Genomic DNA, 17,418 nt, shown 5'->3' with positions numbered 1-17,418 from the left:
TAAAAGAAAAGCTCCGGCTTCTATAAGCCGACTGTCTTTTCACGCTTCCATGTGTAACACGTTCGTGAAAGGGAGACCATAAATACGTTGGATTCGTTGGGGGGCAGCTATAATCCAAGTGATTTCTTGTTTGTTTTGTGTTAATATGCACAAGGGGATCAAGAACCCCACTTCTGTGGTGCAAGCCAGAAAGAAAGAAATGTGTTTCGATCTCTGTTGTAAAGATGGCGGGGGGGAAGAGTCGGCATGACCAGAGTTTGTTGGATAACTTCTGTGAATAACTTAACTCTGCTCCGGGATGCCGCTATGTTATCTGGCTAAGTGGTGGAAATATTCAAAAGTTGGCAAGCCTCTGAATATGCACCTTTCGTATACCGGTCATGTCCGTACATCTGCCTGTCTTTGACACCTCCCCCCCCGTATTGCAGTACTCTGGGACCAGACGCTTAGGGATACTGGGGCAGAGCCCAGAGAGTGTGCAGGCACTTGTGCCTGTGGAGATGTATGCAATATGAGGGGTTCAGGAGCCTGTGCACCTCGAGTCTCTTCCCCCCTCCCCCCCCCCCCCCCCCCCCCCCACACCGCACACACACCTATCGAGGCCGGCAGTGCTACAGACGGCTCTCCCTCTTACCTCCTATACCCACACACAATCCGAATAGTTCAGGAAAGACCACGTGTTTTATCCACAGAATTAGACTTTTATTTTTCAGACTTTGCTGGAATAACATTTAGAAAAAAATAAATAGTATATGTCATCAGTTCATGCTAAAAAATAAAATCTGCATTATTAGTTGCGTAAAACATGCCATAAACCTTAGCCTGGTAAGAATTAATACAGGGAAGTAACTGACTAGCCCCATCCGAATTTAGGAGATTTTCCTCTGTTTTACCTCTAGAGCAATCTCTGGCTGGAGATCTCAGGGATAATCTCGAGGGAAAGGCTTGCTTCCTTGGTTCTGCTACTGGCTGGGCTGAGGGGTGTCTCTCCTCCCTGGGCCATCCCTGACTTCATGGCAAGCTTCCAGATACCGGCAGGGCTTTCCTCTTTCTCCACATTCCCGGTCCTCTCCTTCCTAGACACAGTCAGGGGCAGGGGATACCTTTGCATCATCAGCTCTCCTCCTCCTCTTTTCTTGTTTGTGCTTTTTTATAAGAGTCAGCTGATGTATATGCATAAAGCTCATGCAGAGTCATGCAACAAGCAGATGGTGTTATCTCTGCACTTCGGGTTGCTGCCCTCCCCCCTTCTCCATAGGGGGAGGTCCTGCCACTTTTCGAGCAGCACTGTCTTGCCACATCAGCATTTTCTTCCTTTCAGATGCTCCCCCCTTTGTCCATGGGAGGGTCACGGCTCCTCCCCGATGAAATATCCTTGGACAGGCTCTCTTAGGTATTAAGTTGTTTTTCTCCTCGTCACCCTGGTTGTCCAGGGCTCCTTACTTTTATTTAGACTGGAGTTTATAGTTAACAAGCTGATCTTGGTAAGCTGGCTAGCATCGTTTAGGCTTGCCAAATGTTTCTTTCTGATGAGACAGTGTCTTGGCTGGCGCGTACGTGTCATCATCCCATCTTTTACAGTCTGTGTCCCTCTGGGGTCCATATTCATAATTTTGTTGCTCCGAGTGCTAAAACATCGGGTATCTCCCTGCAGAGCCAGCGATCAGATGCATGTGTCTGGTGGCCTGGAGAGATCAGCTGCTCAGTGGCACTGTGGTGGAGGAGCCTGAGCGCCATGGCTTGGAGGCATGCGTCCGGTAACCCAGAGAGACTCGGCGGTGCTGTTGCTGGGGAAACTTGAGTTCCAACAAGTCGGTGGCTGGACCACGTGTCTGCTGGCTCCAGGAAGTCGACTGTGTTTCCCCAACTTTTTCTTGGAGGCCTATCTGACCAGTCGGGTTTTCAGGCCTACCACAAAGAATATGCATGGGGTAGATTTGCATACACTGGAGACCCAGTGTGTATGCAAATCTGTTTTATGCGGATTCGTTATGGATGTCCTGAAAACTAGAATGGTAAGGTGTGTCTCCAGGAGAGCATTGTGGAACTGTGTGCTGGCACTCAGAGCTGTGGAGCTAGCAGTTGGCCGCACAGCACAAAGCACACAATTGACGTGGAGCACTAAAGTCCCATAAGCGAAGAAGGGTTATTTTCATCTGAACAACCTCTGGGTGAAGATCCATTTCAACTTGTTTTGCTTCTTTTTGTTTGTTCCTGTTTTTAAATATTCTCTCCTCACTCTCTTCTCCCCCCCACCCCCCCTCCTCTCCAGCCTCTCCTCTCCCTTTTTTTTTTTTTTTTTTTTTTTTTTTTTTATGGGCAGAGAGTGGCCCTGGACCAACCATGAAGGCAGCTATTTGAACTGGATCTGCCACAGTGACTGTATAACATATGTACATAACACAGTATCTGTAGTGCTTGTGTAATATTAAAGATCCCTGATGATATTTTTTTTTTTAACGTTTGTATAGGATAAGCTTTTCAATACCAACATCCCTTCTCTGGGCCTCCGCAACGTCATCTATATCAATGAAACGCACACAAGGTACGCTGTAGGATTTTCTACATCACCTATTTTACACTTGTGAAATTTTTGTTTGAAAACATGTTTTGTTATCCATCTTAGTAGGGGAAAGTAAGAGGAAAGTGGTGCAACCTTAGTTCTCGCTGTAATGCTGGTACCTGTGTCCAAGTGCTGCATTTTGTTTGGAAGCAATGGGCCTGCATGGTCAAAGACTTTCTCCAGTTATGGGAAGTGTAAGGGGTTTCCTAAGGTTCCGCTGACTCATTTAAATCAGATAGCAAGTGTCTGAGGTTCATGTGAAGGAAGCAGAATGTCTATGTTTTAGAGGTAGCTAATAAGAGTTTTATTGTAGCAGCTTAAAATATATACAGTGGTTTTATATAGTAGATCTTGTTTTAAGTTTCTGGTTTAATAAAAATGTCACTCTTGTTACAAAGGTTATGAAAACCCTTGCGTCTAGCTCAACGTCAACTTCTTTGTCTCAAATTCATTTCCAGTAACTACTCAGTTTAAGGTTTTGTGGTTGTCTGAAAATAAGAATGCTTAAAGCCACTAGCTGTAGAGGAGTTTTTCATTAAATGTTATAAATGAATATATATCAGAGATATTAAATAATAAGGTACCTAATGGAGAGGCAGAGTGCCATGCAAGGTACCAGCATAAACTCCCTCTCAAACAATTTTACTGATTACAAAGCATTATAAGAATTTCAGTTGTATATTTCCAACCCTTAAACCAGGTTACATAATATCTATTATAAAAAATAATCTGAATGGTTGTATGGTAATTTGCTCTCATTCTCCAAGTTAGTTAATCCTTGTCTCGTATATAAATGTTTTCTTGGAATTTTCGGCGATAGCAGCCTTGCGTCTGTTCTAAGAATATTTTTATAATCCTAGATTGAATGCCAGTTGGCTGTGTCCTTGTTCTAGTTCTAGATATGTTTCTATAATCAGATGGAATGTAAACTGACCTAGTTTCTGTATTTAAATGGAATGTCAACTAACCATGTCAGTTCAAAATGTTCTACAACCTTGTAGCTCAGCATCTTTATCTAGCTTATAGTGTCTGATTGATTGTTTATATCAGAGGTGGCGAACTCCAGTCCTCGAGGGCCATAAGCAAGCCAAATTTTCAGGATAACCACAATGAATATGCATGGGATAGTTTTACATACATTGGAGGCAGAGTATGCAGATTTTGTGGCCTGGTTTGGCCTCTGTTGGAAACAGGATGCTGGCTTGATGGACCCTTGGTCTGACCCAGCAGTTTCATATGTTCTTCTTATCTATCTCGTGTATATTCATTGTGGATATCCTGAAAACCTGGCCTGTTTGTGGCCCTCGAGGACCAGAGTTTGCCACCTGTGGTCTATTTGAACAACTACAAGATTGTAACTCATGTTACAATGTTATACTTGTTACCAATTATAAAGGCTGCTTATAAATAATCAAAAACTTAGGAGAATAGGAATAATGACTTCTTGTGTGACTTGTCAAAAAGTGCATAAGCACCCACATCAAAGATAATAATTTAGCCAGTTAATCTTACGCTGTCCAGTAGTGCATGAAGGCATCTCACTCTCCGCTGCAGTTGATTCGTTCTTCTGGAGAATTGGGGTCCTGTGTTAGCGCAGAGGACAGCCAGCTGAACTTCTGGCAGACAAATGACAGGTTAATACCACTGTCTCAGGGTGGCAGGACCCAGAACTTAGACGCCTTTGTAAACTACTGTATGCAGGAAGGGAACAGAAGCATGATTGGCTTGACTTATAAAAACATAGAAATGACGGCAGAAGAAGACCAAACGGCCCATCCAGTCTGCCCAGCAAGCTTTCACACTTTTTTTTTCTCTCACATACTTATCTGTTTCTCTTGGCTCTTAGTAACCTTTTTTATTGTATTTCCCTTCCACCCCCACCATTAATGTAGAGAGCAGTTTAGGAACTGCATCTAAGTGAAATAGCTTAATTAGTTAGGGGTATTAACCACTGCAATAAGCAAGCTACACCCATGCTTATCTGTTTGTCCAGACTATGTAATTCAATCCTTGTTGGTTGTTGCCTGAATATAGATCCACCTTTTCTTCATTCCCCCCTGCCGTTGAAGCAGAGAGCCATGCTGGCTTTGCATTGAAAGTGAAGTATCAGTCTTGCTCCCCTGCCATTGAAGCAGAGAGCTATGCTGGATATGCATTGAAAGTGAAGTATCAGTCTTGCTCCCCTGCCGTTGAAGCAGAGAGCTATGCTGGATATGCATTGAAAGTGAAGTATCAGGCTTATTTGGTTTGGGGTAGTAACCGCCGTAACAAGCAAGCTACTCCCTGCTTTTTTGTGAATGCAAATCCTTTTTTCCACATGTCCTCTTGCCGTTGAAGCATAGAGCAATGCTGGAGTCGCATTGACAGTGAGTAGGTTTATTGAATAAGGGTATTAATCTCCAGGTAGTAGCCGTCATTCCCGTGAGCCACCCACTCTTCACTCACATCCTCTAGACTTTATGGATCCACAGTATTTATCCCACACCCCTTTGAAGTCCTTCACAGTTCTGGTCTTCACCACTTCCTCCGGAAGGTCATTCCAGGCATCCACCACCCTCTCCGTGAAGAAATACTTCCTGACATTGGTTCTGAGTCTTCCTCCCTGGAGTTTTAAATCGTGACCCCTGGTTCTGCTGATTTTTTTTCCATCGGAAAAGGAAAAAAAAAACAATTTGTTGATTACATCCTTGCCTAAGCCCTGACAAGTACTCCAAAGTTAATGGAGCAAGGCTGGGCTGAGCAAGGAGCTTAAGCTTTGTAAAAGTCTCAGTTGCAAAGTTCACAGGTGTGAAGCTTTGCATGAATAGCAATGAGCAGTGTGGCAGCAGCAACTTGGGGCGTGGCTTCCGAAATCTGTAAGTCCAAAGTCTTTCTTTTTCTCAGGGCTTCATGCATAGGCATAAGATCCAAAAGTTAATGTTGATTAGAAGTTAACACATTCCACTGGCATAGTACTGGTGGGCTTTCGATATGACTTCTTCTTAGCTGCTTACATATACGCACATTCTCACAGAGATGCTGGCGTGAGTTGTGAAACAATGCTGGACCTCATAAGTGGATACATAGTTTGTCAACGGCACAAACTCATCAAGTTTGTGGCCAATGGTACCGGCAAAGTTGTGAGGAGGAGACAGATGGCTCGATATGAAGAACAATAGCAGCAGCAGCTTGTCCTTTGTGTCGTCCCCACAGGGATTCATTTTAAAACTGCAGTGGCCATCAGCGTGGCTTGACTTCCATCTTGTGTTGCTCAGGTCTGCAACGTTTGGTTTATCCCCTGCAGAAGGACCTTTGGTACGTTAGGCCATAGCTTTTGTTTTCGCATTTTGATATCTTTTAACCAGACCACACGCACGTGTGTGTGTGTGAGAGAGAGCTAGGCTGGTTTATGTAAAGCAGTGATTAGATTCAGGGGGTAAGCAGGGGAAACTTAGTAAGACAGAAACTCGTGACCTGAAATGTTAAGCACAAAATCTCGCAGCCAAGCTGAACTTCTCAAAATAATTGTTTTAGCTGGTTAAAGGGCAGTCCTTTAAAGCATTTGTGTTTTGGGAGAAACCCCCCCATGCCTCATCAATAGGTGTATTTTTTTTTTTTATCTGATTTATTTTTAGTAAAATGTTACCTGCATGTTAAGGTACTTTACTTTTTTTTTTTTCTTTTAATGCACTTTGAATTATGTTTGAATGCAGTCTACCCCTTCTCTCTCTCTTCCCCACTCCCCCCCAACCGCACAGCTCTGCTGGCAGATCGGTAGGGATGGTGTTGGACCACAGGCATGCTTTCCAGACTCGCTGTTGGTATAGTGGGTGGGAAGAGGGGAAATGAGGAGAAAGGGGGAAACGTGAACCCCAAATCTCATGTACCCCCGGTCTGTGAATATTTGCTGCAGCTGCGCGGTTGAATTGGAGAGAGGCATAGAAGGGGACAGCCCTTCCTCCAAGATGCTGCCTTTCCTGGTAATACAGAAATATTACCTTCAGCTGATTCAGGCACCATTCCTTTTCCTTCATGAAAGCCTCCAGTTAACGAGCTCTAGGGAACTGGCTGTAGGTAATAACTGTTGGTGATTAGGATGGTCCACGATCATGAAGGATCCTCTTCTTTTCATTCAGATCTTGATGATTTCTCTCCCGAGCAGGGTGGCCAGTGCAGCTTCCACGTCCGGGGGAGTTGGGGGGTCAAGCTCAAACCAGTTTTTGTGTTACTTCCCCCCCCCCCCCCCCCCCCCCCAACTGCATGCAGGGAAATGTAGTCCCTGCGTTACATCTGGAACTCCCAATAGGGAAACGCAGGACCTACATTTTCCCCGCGTGTAGCGGGGCACAATGGGGACTGGTGCAGCCTGTCGTCGTCCCCCCCCTGGACACAAGGCAGAGGGCCGCACTGCTGCTCTGTTCCCGACGAGTTGCCCGGCTGTTGAATCGTCCTGCCGGTAAGAGCAGAAATAAATTGAGCGCGCTTCCGTGCTGTGCCGTATTAGGCATCGCCAACGTGGTCTTTGAGAAATGTAAGTGTGACTGTTGTAGCAGGAGGGAGCACTTTTTAATTCCTTAAAAGTGTAAAAGAATTGGGTAAGGAATTTGATAGATTTAGAAAGTAAAGACGTGAGACCTTTTTTTTTTTATTTATTTCTTTTTTAATGCTGAGATCCAGAGAAGCAGCATTGAAGCTAAGAAACAGATTAATTCCTGCTGTGAGGACTCTAATTAGCGTTGCCACGTTAATGCCTGCGTTCTGTGTCCCTAACACAGATCATTTTATTCAGCGTAGAACGTGAATTCTGTAAAATCTTTTTTTTTTTCTTTCCCCCCAAGTTCTGTTCTCTCATCGTCAGGGGTTCCCAGGCTTCTATTTAAATGGGTAAATATAGATGAAACGGAAGCGTTCCTGTCCCCTGTGTTTCCTGTTTCTGTTTAGAAACCATCCCACCCACCCCCATTCCCCATGCATAGCTCAGGCAGGGAGGGGAAGGGACCGGCACACGACTTTCAGCTTGGAGTGATTTTTCATTTTCCTGCATCTGATGTGTCCCAGCGTCGGGAATCTTCAAACAATAAACCAACACGGGGGGGGGGCGGGATAGGATGGTGGGAGCAGCGAAGTGACTGTGCTTTTCTGTTGCAGGCACAGAGGGTGGCTGGCGCGCCGCCTCTGCTATGTGCTTTTTGTGCAAGAGAGGGACGTGCAGAGAGCGATGTTTGCCAGCAACGTGACGGAGAATGTGCTGAGCCTCGGCAGGTGAGAGGAACATCTGCGCCGATGACCGCTTCGGATGGCTTTGCCCTTCCCGGAGGCAGAATTTGCAGAGCAGCAGTTTCTGCACGTGCAGCTGCATCGGCTGACTGTGGTCTGCTATTTGCAAAATCTGAAACGACGGGGGGGGGGAAAAGGAAGCTTCTCAAAGTCATTTACATGGGGGAGTAACGATTTTCCTTGTGTCAGCTCCCTCTCTCTGTTCAGAATTCACGCAGGGCTCCTCGGCATTTGTGCTTTATCTAGGGGGGGGGGGGGGCTGGGGCATTCCTGGGAGGCCATGTTTAGGTGGGAGTTGGAAAATAATGCACACAGATCACCTGTGTTTTCCTTACAAAATCTACCCGTGCAAAAGTAAAGCACATCTTCATCCTGCCTCCTCCTCCTCCCTATCACCCTGCAGGGCAGCAAGACCTATGCCTAAAGGAAAGGTCAAAGATCATTTCATATATCATAAAATAGCAGTAAGACACAATATAATAAACATACAAACTAACCACCTCCTTCCCTCAAGGGGATGGAAAGCAAAAACTCCTCATCTCCTCCCCCAAAAAAATATTACCAGAAATTGAAAAGGTTGTAGGAGTACCAACAGCCCACAGTACCACCGATTTAACGATGGTTGCTTCTAATCCCTTCCCATCATTTCGGGTCACCTCCAAAGAAGCAAGCCCCGTTGCGTCACCTCTTCAGAGATGACCCGTTTCTGGCGTCAGCAGCGTCCTCTTTCCATGCCCCTAGGGCTTGATATTCAGCATCTGGCGTTCCTGATTTCCGGTCCTTGATGGCAATCGCCAACTCGCATCTCCTCCTCCTCCTTCCCGCCTCTCCGTTATTGAATCCCCCTTATTAGCGATGAGTCAACTGATTGGAATGCATTGGCTTTTCAACGTTTATTTCTGCCATTGGCCTAGCCTGTTCGCATAGAACTGACTTGTGCGTCTCCCATTTTCAATTCAGAGTGCAGAAGGCCATTGTGGAAGTTGCATCAGAAAAGACCACGGTGGGTACGTCTGGTCAAACAGACCAGAAAGCCATCAGCAAGGTGAAGAGAAAAGCAAGATGGATCCTCCAGGAAATGGTGGCCAACATTTCCCCTCGTCTAATCAGGTAACAGGAAGACGCCATCTGACTCTCTGAACCTGTAATGTTGGCTCTTCGGTGGACGTTGTCTGCCTCTGCACCGCGGTTTGCCCTCCGTGAAGGACACGCTAAGGGGTTTGGTTAAGGCGGTGGTGCTCTGTTTTTAGGATGCTTACCGAGAGCTTCCTGGGTATGCCTGACAAACCGAGTTTTGAACATGTAGGGGCCGATGTAATAAGGTGCGCCGAAGCTGCCGCGGGTTTGTGCGTAGATGTTTATACGTGCAAAGTCCTATACGGGGATGTATTAAGGGTTTTGTGCACAGGAAAAAAGCGCATATGTACGAGCTTACAGACCCGCATTTATTTTCCTGTGCGAACGCATGCTAACGGCAATCAAAGGAGGCGATTAGCTATTCATAGGCAATGCAGGGAGCCGCGCTAATGCTAGTGCGGGTTTTTTTACCGCCATGGTCGGGGCACAGGTTAAGTGTCAGCGCCGACTCTGGCCTATGTCTGCATCCGAGCGTCCTGAAAACCACCTAGCTTGAGCGCCTGTCTCTGCGTCCGAGTGGCCAGCTTGGCTAGGCGCTTCTCTGGGTGCCCGATCGTATAGATTAACGGCCAGGTTAGCGCCTAGCTCAGCACCTGAGCGGCAAGATCAGCTAGGCGCCTTTCTGGGCACCAAAGTGTCCATTTTGGCTTCTGGCTGAGTGCCTATGTCGGCACCCGAGCATCTATATTGGTGCCCAACTGAGCACCTATCTCGCTGCTATACCAGTAGCACAGTTATTTGAAATATTAAAAATACTTTCTAGGGTCATACTTCCACTTAATAGGGAGATCCGCTCGCTCGCTTTTATGCGCGGGTTATCAGAGCGTGTTTTGAGCAGGCATGCGACCGCTTATTACATAGGTTCTTACCGCGCATAGCTACGCGCATTTTTCTGTACGTGCGTGCAAATCATTTTACATAATTTATTATTTATTTTTTTTACATCCCTGCGGAAGCGGCAGCTTCAGCCGCCCCTGGTGATCAAAACCCGCGCTCATAACTAGCACCTGTTTTGCCGCGGGTCTTATTACATCGGCCCCAGTAGAGAGCAATGTCGAGCAGTGAGGCGAGCGGGAAGTTAACCCGGGTAAGTCTGCCCCTGGATATACCCGCCTAACGTTACCCAGGCCGCTTTAGGACAGCAGACTATCCTGATAAATGTAGGGAATGCCCCATCTCCTCTCTTCAGCCGGTTAAATTACCTTGAGTAGAATTTCACCAGTCGGTGGGGTGAGGAATAGAAATCGTGGCGTTGGTCGGGGTAGAGTTAAAAAGTTGCCCTTAAAACCCTTTTCCGTATGGACCCGCTAGTTCCCCCGCTCTGTTAGGAAGTGAAGTCCCCACAGAGCGAGGAGTTGAAATTGCTGAGCTGCCTGCGGCTGACCCTGCCGTTCCTCGCATTAACCATCGGGCTGCGAGAGGAGACGAGTCCTAGGCGTCAGAAGTCCATAATTGCTCAAGAGAGAGAGGGGACTTGGAGAATTAATGACTTGTTTGTTATTAAAAACTTTTTTTGAGAAGGTGGGTTCTCCCTTTAATTGTTGTACTGCTCCAGTGGTGGATTTCCTCCTTGCTTTCATTGATAAAAGCACATGGCAGGCTGGCACAATCCATCCCCCCCCCACCTCACCTGCATGAAGAAATGTCAAAGTACCGGCAAACACGTCTACATCTTGGTCCAGGGCACTTAGCAGAGAACAGGATGATGAGAGTAATTCCCAGCACCCGGACCTTTTATATATATTATTATTACATTTTTTTTTTTTTTTTTTAATGAATTATTGAGAGGCAGAGATACTGCAGTTAATCTTGGATATGGCCCTCCGGGCAGCGGCAATATATATGAATGGCATTTCTGTTTAACTTTGAGGAGGAGGTGTCTGAGCCGAATCATGACTCCAGTTCTGCAGGTAAAAGGGAAGAAGCTGACTCCGCCGCAGAGGGACGGAGCTGGCCGGCGCTGGGGGCGGAGATTTCTTATGCTGGTGTTCAGCACAGCACCCCCCCCCCCAGGCAGCTAAAATATTGTAAAACAACCCCCCCCCAGTTTAATCTTACTAAGCATTATGTCAGCCCTTCTCCGACTGTCTCGTGTTTCCTTGGATGGCGCGTCCCTGTTGGCTTTAATCTGCAGGGCGTTGTGGTCCTCGTCGTTGGTGCGGCTGGATCCACAGGCAGGATACGGGTGAACGTTGCTGCAGGGCAGTAACCCGTTCGGGTGCAGTGGATGAAAGGGTCCCGCCCCCCGACTTCGCCTGCAGGCAGCACAGCGGGGCTGACAGGGCGTGCGGGTAATCTGTCATCGTCATTAGTAACTCATCTAGCAGTCTTTTCTCTTTTCTTTCCAGGCTGACCGGTTGGATTTTGCTGAAACTGTTCAATAGCTTCTTTTGGAACATTCAGATCCACAAAGGACAACTTGAGATGGTTAAGAAAGCAGCCACAGAGGTGAGAGACTGCGCGCCAGCTGTGCCTTGGTGTCTGGGGTGGGGGGTGGGGGGCTCCGTTCTGCCCTGTGGTATCTCACAGGTTCACGCAGAGGCCAAGAGGAGGATCCGTTGTAACTGGACGTAGCAATCGGCTGCTCTCTGTTGTAAATTACTCGGCTGTAGCAGTCTGGGGGCCTTACTCCCCCCCCCCCCCCCCCCCCCCCGAGGTTAAGGGAACAATTACTTCATATTCAAACGTCATTTCTTGCTTGAAAGAGGGTGCAGCCGCCTCTGCTCTGTCTTGTGAGGAAAGGGTTTCCACCAAGCACGCAGCCTTATTTAAGTGTTAGGCTCTTCCCGATAAGTGCCCAGTATTTGTCGGATAAATGACTGAGCTGGAATGGGTGTTGTGTGTGGTCTGCCACTGCCTCTTGGGGTGGCGTCGGGATGCTGCCTCATTTTTTTTTGTTCTCCCTCTTTGACCTCTTGTTTTGAACAGATAAGCTCCCCCCTGGTCTTCTTACCAGTTCACAAATCTCACATCGACTACCTGCTCCTGACCTTCATCCTCTTCTGCCACAACATCAAAGCGCCTCACATCGCGGCAGGAAATAACCTCAGCCTGCCCATCGTCAGGTAAATATTTCGGCCTCCCTCCCCTCTCCCCTTCAGGTGCAGCACTCCAGAAACTGTCTGCCGGCACGCTGCGGGGCGAATGAAATTGTTGCCGTTTCTCTCCCCCCACCGAGCCTGCCTGAAGGAGGTGGTGCCTGCTGTAGAGGGCTGGCAAGGCCCTGCCGGGGTGTGGTTAAGCGCCCGGTAAGATGAAGCGTCAGGTGGAAGGCTTTGCAAGATGGGCAGCGTAGACATGAGGTCTGTGGCTTTTATTTATGTTTGGACATGTATAGCAGGTCGGGTTTTATTGACAGCTAAGGATGGCACAGATAACTCTGATGATGCGCCTTACGCGGTCCCCCCGACACGGAGCCGTGTTTCGAATAGCTGCGCCAGGAGGGACCTTAAGCTACGGATAAAATACAAACCAGATTATACAGTTACGAAATGGGCTAAATAGAAACGAAGCATGAATACAAATGTAAACAAAAGAAGCATGAATACAAATGTAAACAAAAGAAGCATGTAAACAAAAGAAGCATGAATACAAATGTAAACAAAAGAAGCACTCACCCGAACAAAAGCGAACATTTAGAACGGCACATCAAAACGGAAGTTCCGGCATCGGGGTTTAACTCTGCAAAAGCGCATCAAAAATGCAAACTATAAACAATGTTGAATTGTACACACAGCTTTCAAAATGAAAAGGAAACGAAAAATAAAATGAAAAGTGTACAATGGAAACAACGGGGAAACGGGGAAGAAACTTCTTGTACAAATTCTTATGTAGAATAACAAATAAATAAGCATAAAACTAAAATGAAATATAACTTCCCTGTACATCCCCGGATCAGTCCAGACTCGTGGGTTTTGCCTCCCTTCCAGCAGATGGAGACAGAGAAAGTTTTACTAACTCTGTCACTTAATACGAGGTGCCACCTGCAGTCCCTCAGTATTTCTCTGACTCCAGCAGATGGTGGAGGTGCAAAGCAGGCAGTCTGAGTTTTGGAGTTAGAATATAGGATTTAGGAGTATTTGCCTCCCAGGGGGTTGTTAGGTCCTGGTGGAGCTATTCCCCCCCCCCCCCCCTCCTGGTTTGTGAGGCAGGGGGGTCAGGGGACCCTTTGTTTGCTCCTTCATTGTCAGACAGGGCTGAAACTGGGGGTCCTGGTTCCCTCGCCCTGAAGGACAGACTGAGCCTGCAGCCATTCTTCTTTGAGGGAAGTACTTGTTTTATTGCCTATTAGAGTTTAATTTTCTTCTTTTTTTTTTTTTTAATCAAGGGAGCGAATACGGGTTGCTGTGGGATGGCACATCTTTACCCTGGCTCTGCTGCTTAAGCAGTCAGGCGGCTCAGTTATTTCCCGTTCCTCTGGTGGCTTTTCTGCTGCTGCTGGTGCCGGATTTCATGCCACATGGTTTGGCTTGTGCGACTTGTGGAGATGCACGATGGCAAATGCTCCTGGTGCTTCTCCAATGGGGAGGGCGCTTCGGGGTGCATGGCAGTAAATAAATCTGTGGGAGAGGCAGGGGAATCCCCTCAACTATCGCCGGCAGTTCCCTGTCCCACAGAGGGGCAGAGAGGCACTTTCACTGAGGAGCAGTAGAGTTCTTCTGCCTGTTTTAATTTACTTATGCGCAAAGCATATTTAGCGAGATTCTGGCTCTTGGCCCCAATCTCCATGGATTCTCGGCCAGTCAAGAGGCCTGAGCTGTGTATGTCTGCGACCTAGACTTGTGCGCATAAGACTGCAACCTAAACTTGAGTGCGTATTTGTGCAGCTACTTGTGCGCGTGTGACCATGGCCTATTCAAGCGCGTATTTTCGCATGTACTTGTGCGCATACTACCGCGACCTAGTCTTGAGCGTGTATTTGCACGTGTCCTGGAAGGGGGTGTGTGTATGCCCATGTGGCATTGGTGTGCGCACAGGAGGCCACCTAGAGCCGAAGTTCAGAAGAGCTAGGTGCCAGGGATGAACCGGTCCAAGCGCCTTGCTATCTGTGAGGCTTGCCGTCTGGTAGCAATTCAGTCCTCGCGCGCTCTCCATTTGTATCAGTGCTGTTTAGATGTGTAAAGCGATTTGACTAGTACCGCTTTTGCCCATGTTGGGACATCCCTTCGGCCTATAGTGTCTCTGGAGGAGGAGGCGTGGCAATGGTCAGTTCTCCCTTGTTACCGAGGGCAGAAGCTTCCCTGAGGGAGGTTGGAGAGAGCAAGGTTAGACCTATGGACTCTGGTATAGATCCATTCTCCTCCTCCTGGTTGAAACGTTTCCAGGGTTTGCAGACCTTTCTGCAGGGGTGCCCAGTGAAGGCGAAGCAACCTACTATATAGGGATCCTGTGCTTGGACCTCACATCTGTCAGTCATGGTAGGCAAATGCCACAGGGAGGCTGTCCCTGGTAATTTTCAAGGGAGTGTGGATCATGAGACACTGGAGGAGTCCAATGGGGAATTGGCTTTCTCACTTCTAGAAGAGGGAGAAATTGCATATGATTGAGAGCCGCTTTGGACTCTGCTCAGATTTTTCTTTTTTTTTCACAGAGAAATCTTGATGAGTTTGTTGGCTCAGACCCTGAACACGCTTAGTGTGGCCGGAGGTCAATTTTAAGTTAAGCATCCTATTTCTTTTCCTCCCTGCATCCAATTCAAGAGATAATTGGATTTAAAGAAGGTAAATGCAGCTCTCAAGATTCCCCGTTTTCCACATGGAAACTCTGAGGTCCTTCATAGTGGCGGTATGCAAGGGAGAGTTCTTGGCATCTCTCGCCTTGATAGAGGCATATCTGCAGATAGCCATCAGGCTGGAGCACCAGAGATTCCCGAGTCTCATGGTCCTAAGGGAACATTTTTGGTTTCAAGCCCTTCCCTTCGGCTGGCAACTGCTCTACATACCTTCACCATGGTGGTGGGGACAGCCACATTGCAAAAGGAAGGAGTGTTGGTGCATCCATATCAGGATGACTGGCTTATTCCTGCAAAATCAAATGACCTCTGACAATCAATACAAAAGATACTGATGCACGTGAAGTCTCTAGGATGGGTGGCGAACCTAGCAATGAGCCATTTAGTACTCTTACAAAATCTGGAGTATCTGGGAGCTCACGGAGAGAGAATGCTGAAATTGCAGAGTCAGATTAGGCTTCTGCTAGAGCTTTTGGTGCCCAGAGTGTGGGACTATTTACAGGTCTGGGTTCTATGGCATCGACATTGGAATTAATGCATTGGGTGTTCGCACATATGCGGCCTCTGCAGGGGGCTCCTCTCTGGCTGGAATCCGTTATTGAAGAGTCTCATCTTCCTCATCCGTTAGAGGAGGAAGCCAGGGACAGTCTTTCATGGTGCTTACTTACACCAGTCTCGAGCGTGGTGTGAAATTGGAGATTGTGAATTGCATAGTTGTCACCACCGATGCAGGCCTCTCTGGATGGAGGGCTGTGTAGCAAGATCAGTCTGTGCAGGGCCAGTTGTCGAAACAGGAGGCCTCATGGCCTAACAATTGGTTAGAGACGAGAGTGGTGCATTTCGCGTTGCTTACATGTCCACCAAGGTTATGCGGCCTTCCAGTACGGATCCTATCAGACAATGCCATGACTGCGGACTACATCAACCGTCAAAGCGGAACCAAGAATCGGGCAGCGGCTCGAGAGGTCTGGGAATTGATTCTCTGGGCAGAACAGCAGTTGAGCGGCCGGCAGTGTCTCACATCACCATAGTGAACTACGTTCAGGCAGATTTTATCAGTCAGAGAAAGTTAAGACCCTGGGGAATGGGTGCTATCGGAGGCAGCAATGTGACTTATTCACAGAAGATGGAGATATCCCAGCCAAGGCGTCATGGTTTTACAGCTGCTGAATAGAACACGGTACAAAGGAATCTGAGCTCTGGTGCTGCCATGGACTTAAGAGATTCTTCTTTGTCTTCCCTCCTATGGCCTATGGTGGGCAAAGGACTTCGGTGGATAGAGAAACATCCAGGCAACATGATCCTGGTATCACCTTTTTGTACTGTGGAGTGGTCCAGAGTAGGGAAATAAGTCATCTAAGGCTACAATTCTACGGTGGCTGAAGGAAGCGATCGAGTCAACTTAATTTCTAAAGGGTGCCTGCTGCCGGGGGGGGGGGGGGGGTGTGGGTGTTTTAAGGGCACATTTGACGTGTTCTCGGGCGACTTCCTATGCTGAGTCACATCAGGTGTCTCCGCATGAAATTTGCTGGGTGGCTACTGGGAAGTCGTTGCCCACTTTTGCTAGGTATTATCGATTGGATGTCGGGGCTCTGGCTTCCATGTGTTTTAGAGAGGGTTTGAGCGGAAATCTCCACGTCCCACCCGAGTTAAGGGGAGCGTAGGTAGATCCCAGAAGTCTGGACTCATCTGGGTATGTACAGGGAAAGGAAAATTGGTTCTTACCTGCTAATTTTCGTTCCTGTAGCACCTCACATCAGTCCAGAGGAACCGCCCATTTACTGTTGCTTTGTATATAATGCAGAGTTGTTGGAGGTTTTCAGTGCTGACCACTTATGTTTAATTTGGAAAACGAGTTGTCCGTTGGCTTTTTGAGCAACTTCATCTTCTTCCAGCTCAGAGGGATTGAGTTTGCTTAGAAACTTGCTTAGAAATTTTTGGTTGTTATTATCTTGGCTTGGATACAGATCAATACTGAGGGACTGCAGGTGGCATACTGGGTTATGTACAGTGTCAGTGAAACTTTGTCTCCATCTGCTGGCAGGGAGGCAAAACCCAGGAGTCTGGACTGATTTGTGGTACTACAGGAATGAAAATTAGCAGGTAAGAACAATTTCCTTTAGAACATGAAAGGGATTTTCGAACAAAGTGGACCATTCAATGGATACACAGAATGTGTATCTACCTTTGTTCATGTTGTGTTAACAGATGGGATTTCTCCTGTTTTTTTTCCTCCTTTTCCCCCCTCCCTTTTCCCACATGATTTAATTGTTTAGAACTTATTCTAACTATATTGGTTTAATTTGATTATTTGTTTTTATTTTTTTACTTTTTATGTATTGAATTTTTGCTGTCTCCACTATCAAACTTTGGATTTCTCTTATTATAATTTTTTAATTTTCTTCGAATATGTCTCCAACTTTCATGTATTTCATTTTATTTTTATGCATATTTATGTTCTCCATTTAATCTACAGAAGAATTCATAAGAGAAGCTTCTTTCCCATTTTCGTTTTACGTTTGTATTCCTTTTCATTTTGAAAGCTGTGTGAACAATGTTTATAGTCTGTATTTTTGACGCGCTTTTGCCGATTTAAACCTCGATGCCGGAACTTCCATTTTGATGTGCCGTTCTAAGTGTTTGCTGGAGCCACTTTTGTTCGGGTGAGTGTTTCTTCTTTTGTTTACATTTATCAGGCTATGTTTCTCTTGATGCTTTTCTATTTAGTCCA

At 46.9% G+C, this 17,418-nt stretch overlaps 1 protein-coding gene and 1 long non-coding RNA gene across 6 annotated transcripts in view; one reads left to right on the top strand and one right to left on the bottom strand.

The window, feature by feature from the left end:
- LOC115095982 overlaps positions 1-1,437 on the bottom strand; it is a 31,477-nt gene extending 30,040 nt beyond the window's left edge. Inside the window, exon 1 of the long non-coding RNA XR_003857931.1 lies at positions 894-1,437. This is a non-coding gene — a long non-coding RNA (uncharacterized LOC115095982). The remainder of the gene's footprint in view (positions 1-893) is intronic.
- Positions 1-17,418, top strand: part of GPAM (glycerol-3-phosphate acyltransferase, mitochondrial) — a 148,736-nt gene that overhangs the window by 67,028 nt on the left and 64,290 nt on the right. For all 5 annotated transcript variants that reach the window (XM_029610377.1, XM_029610373.1, XM_029610376.1 and 2 more), the window contains exons 4-8: positions 2,472-2,545; positions 7,691-7,804; positions 8,780-8,929; positions 11,305-11,404; positions 11,885-12,021. In XM_029610377.1, coding sequence (XP_029466237.1) covers positions 2,472-2,545; positions 7,691-7,804; positions 8,780-8,929; positions 11,305-11,404; positions 11,885-12,021 — 575 coding nt within the window. The remainder of the gene's footprint in view (positions 1-2,471; positions 2,546-7,690; positions 7,805-8,779; positions 8,930-11,304; positions 11,405-11,884; positions 12,022-17,418) is intronic.

The sequence above is a fragment of the Rhinatrema bivittatum genome, chromosome 7, assembly GCF_901001135.1.
Source record: "Rhinatrema bivittatum chromosome 7, aRhiBiv1.1, whole genome shotgun sequence".
Classification (NCBI taxonomy): Eukaryota; Metazoa; Chordata; class Amphibia; order Gymnophiona; family Rhinatrematidae; genus Rhinatrema; species Rhinatrema bivittatum.
Note: the sequence above shows the minus strand (reverse complement) of the source record. Positions and strands in the feature narration are given on the sequence as shown.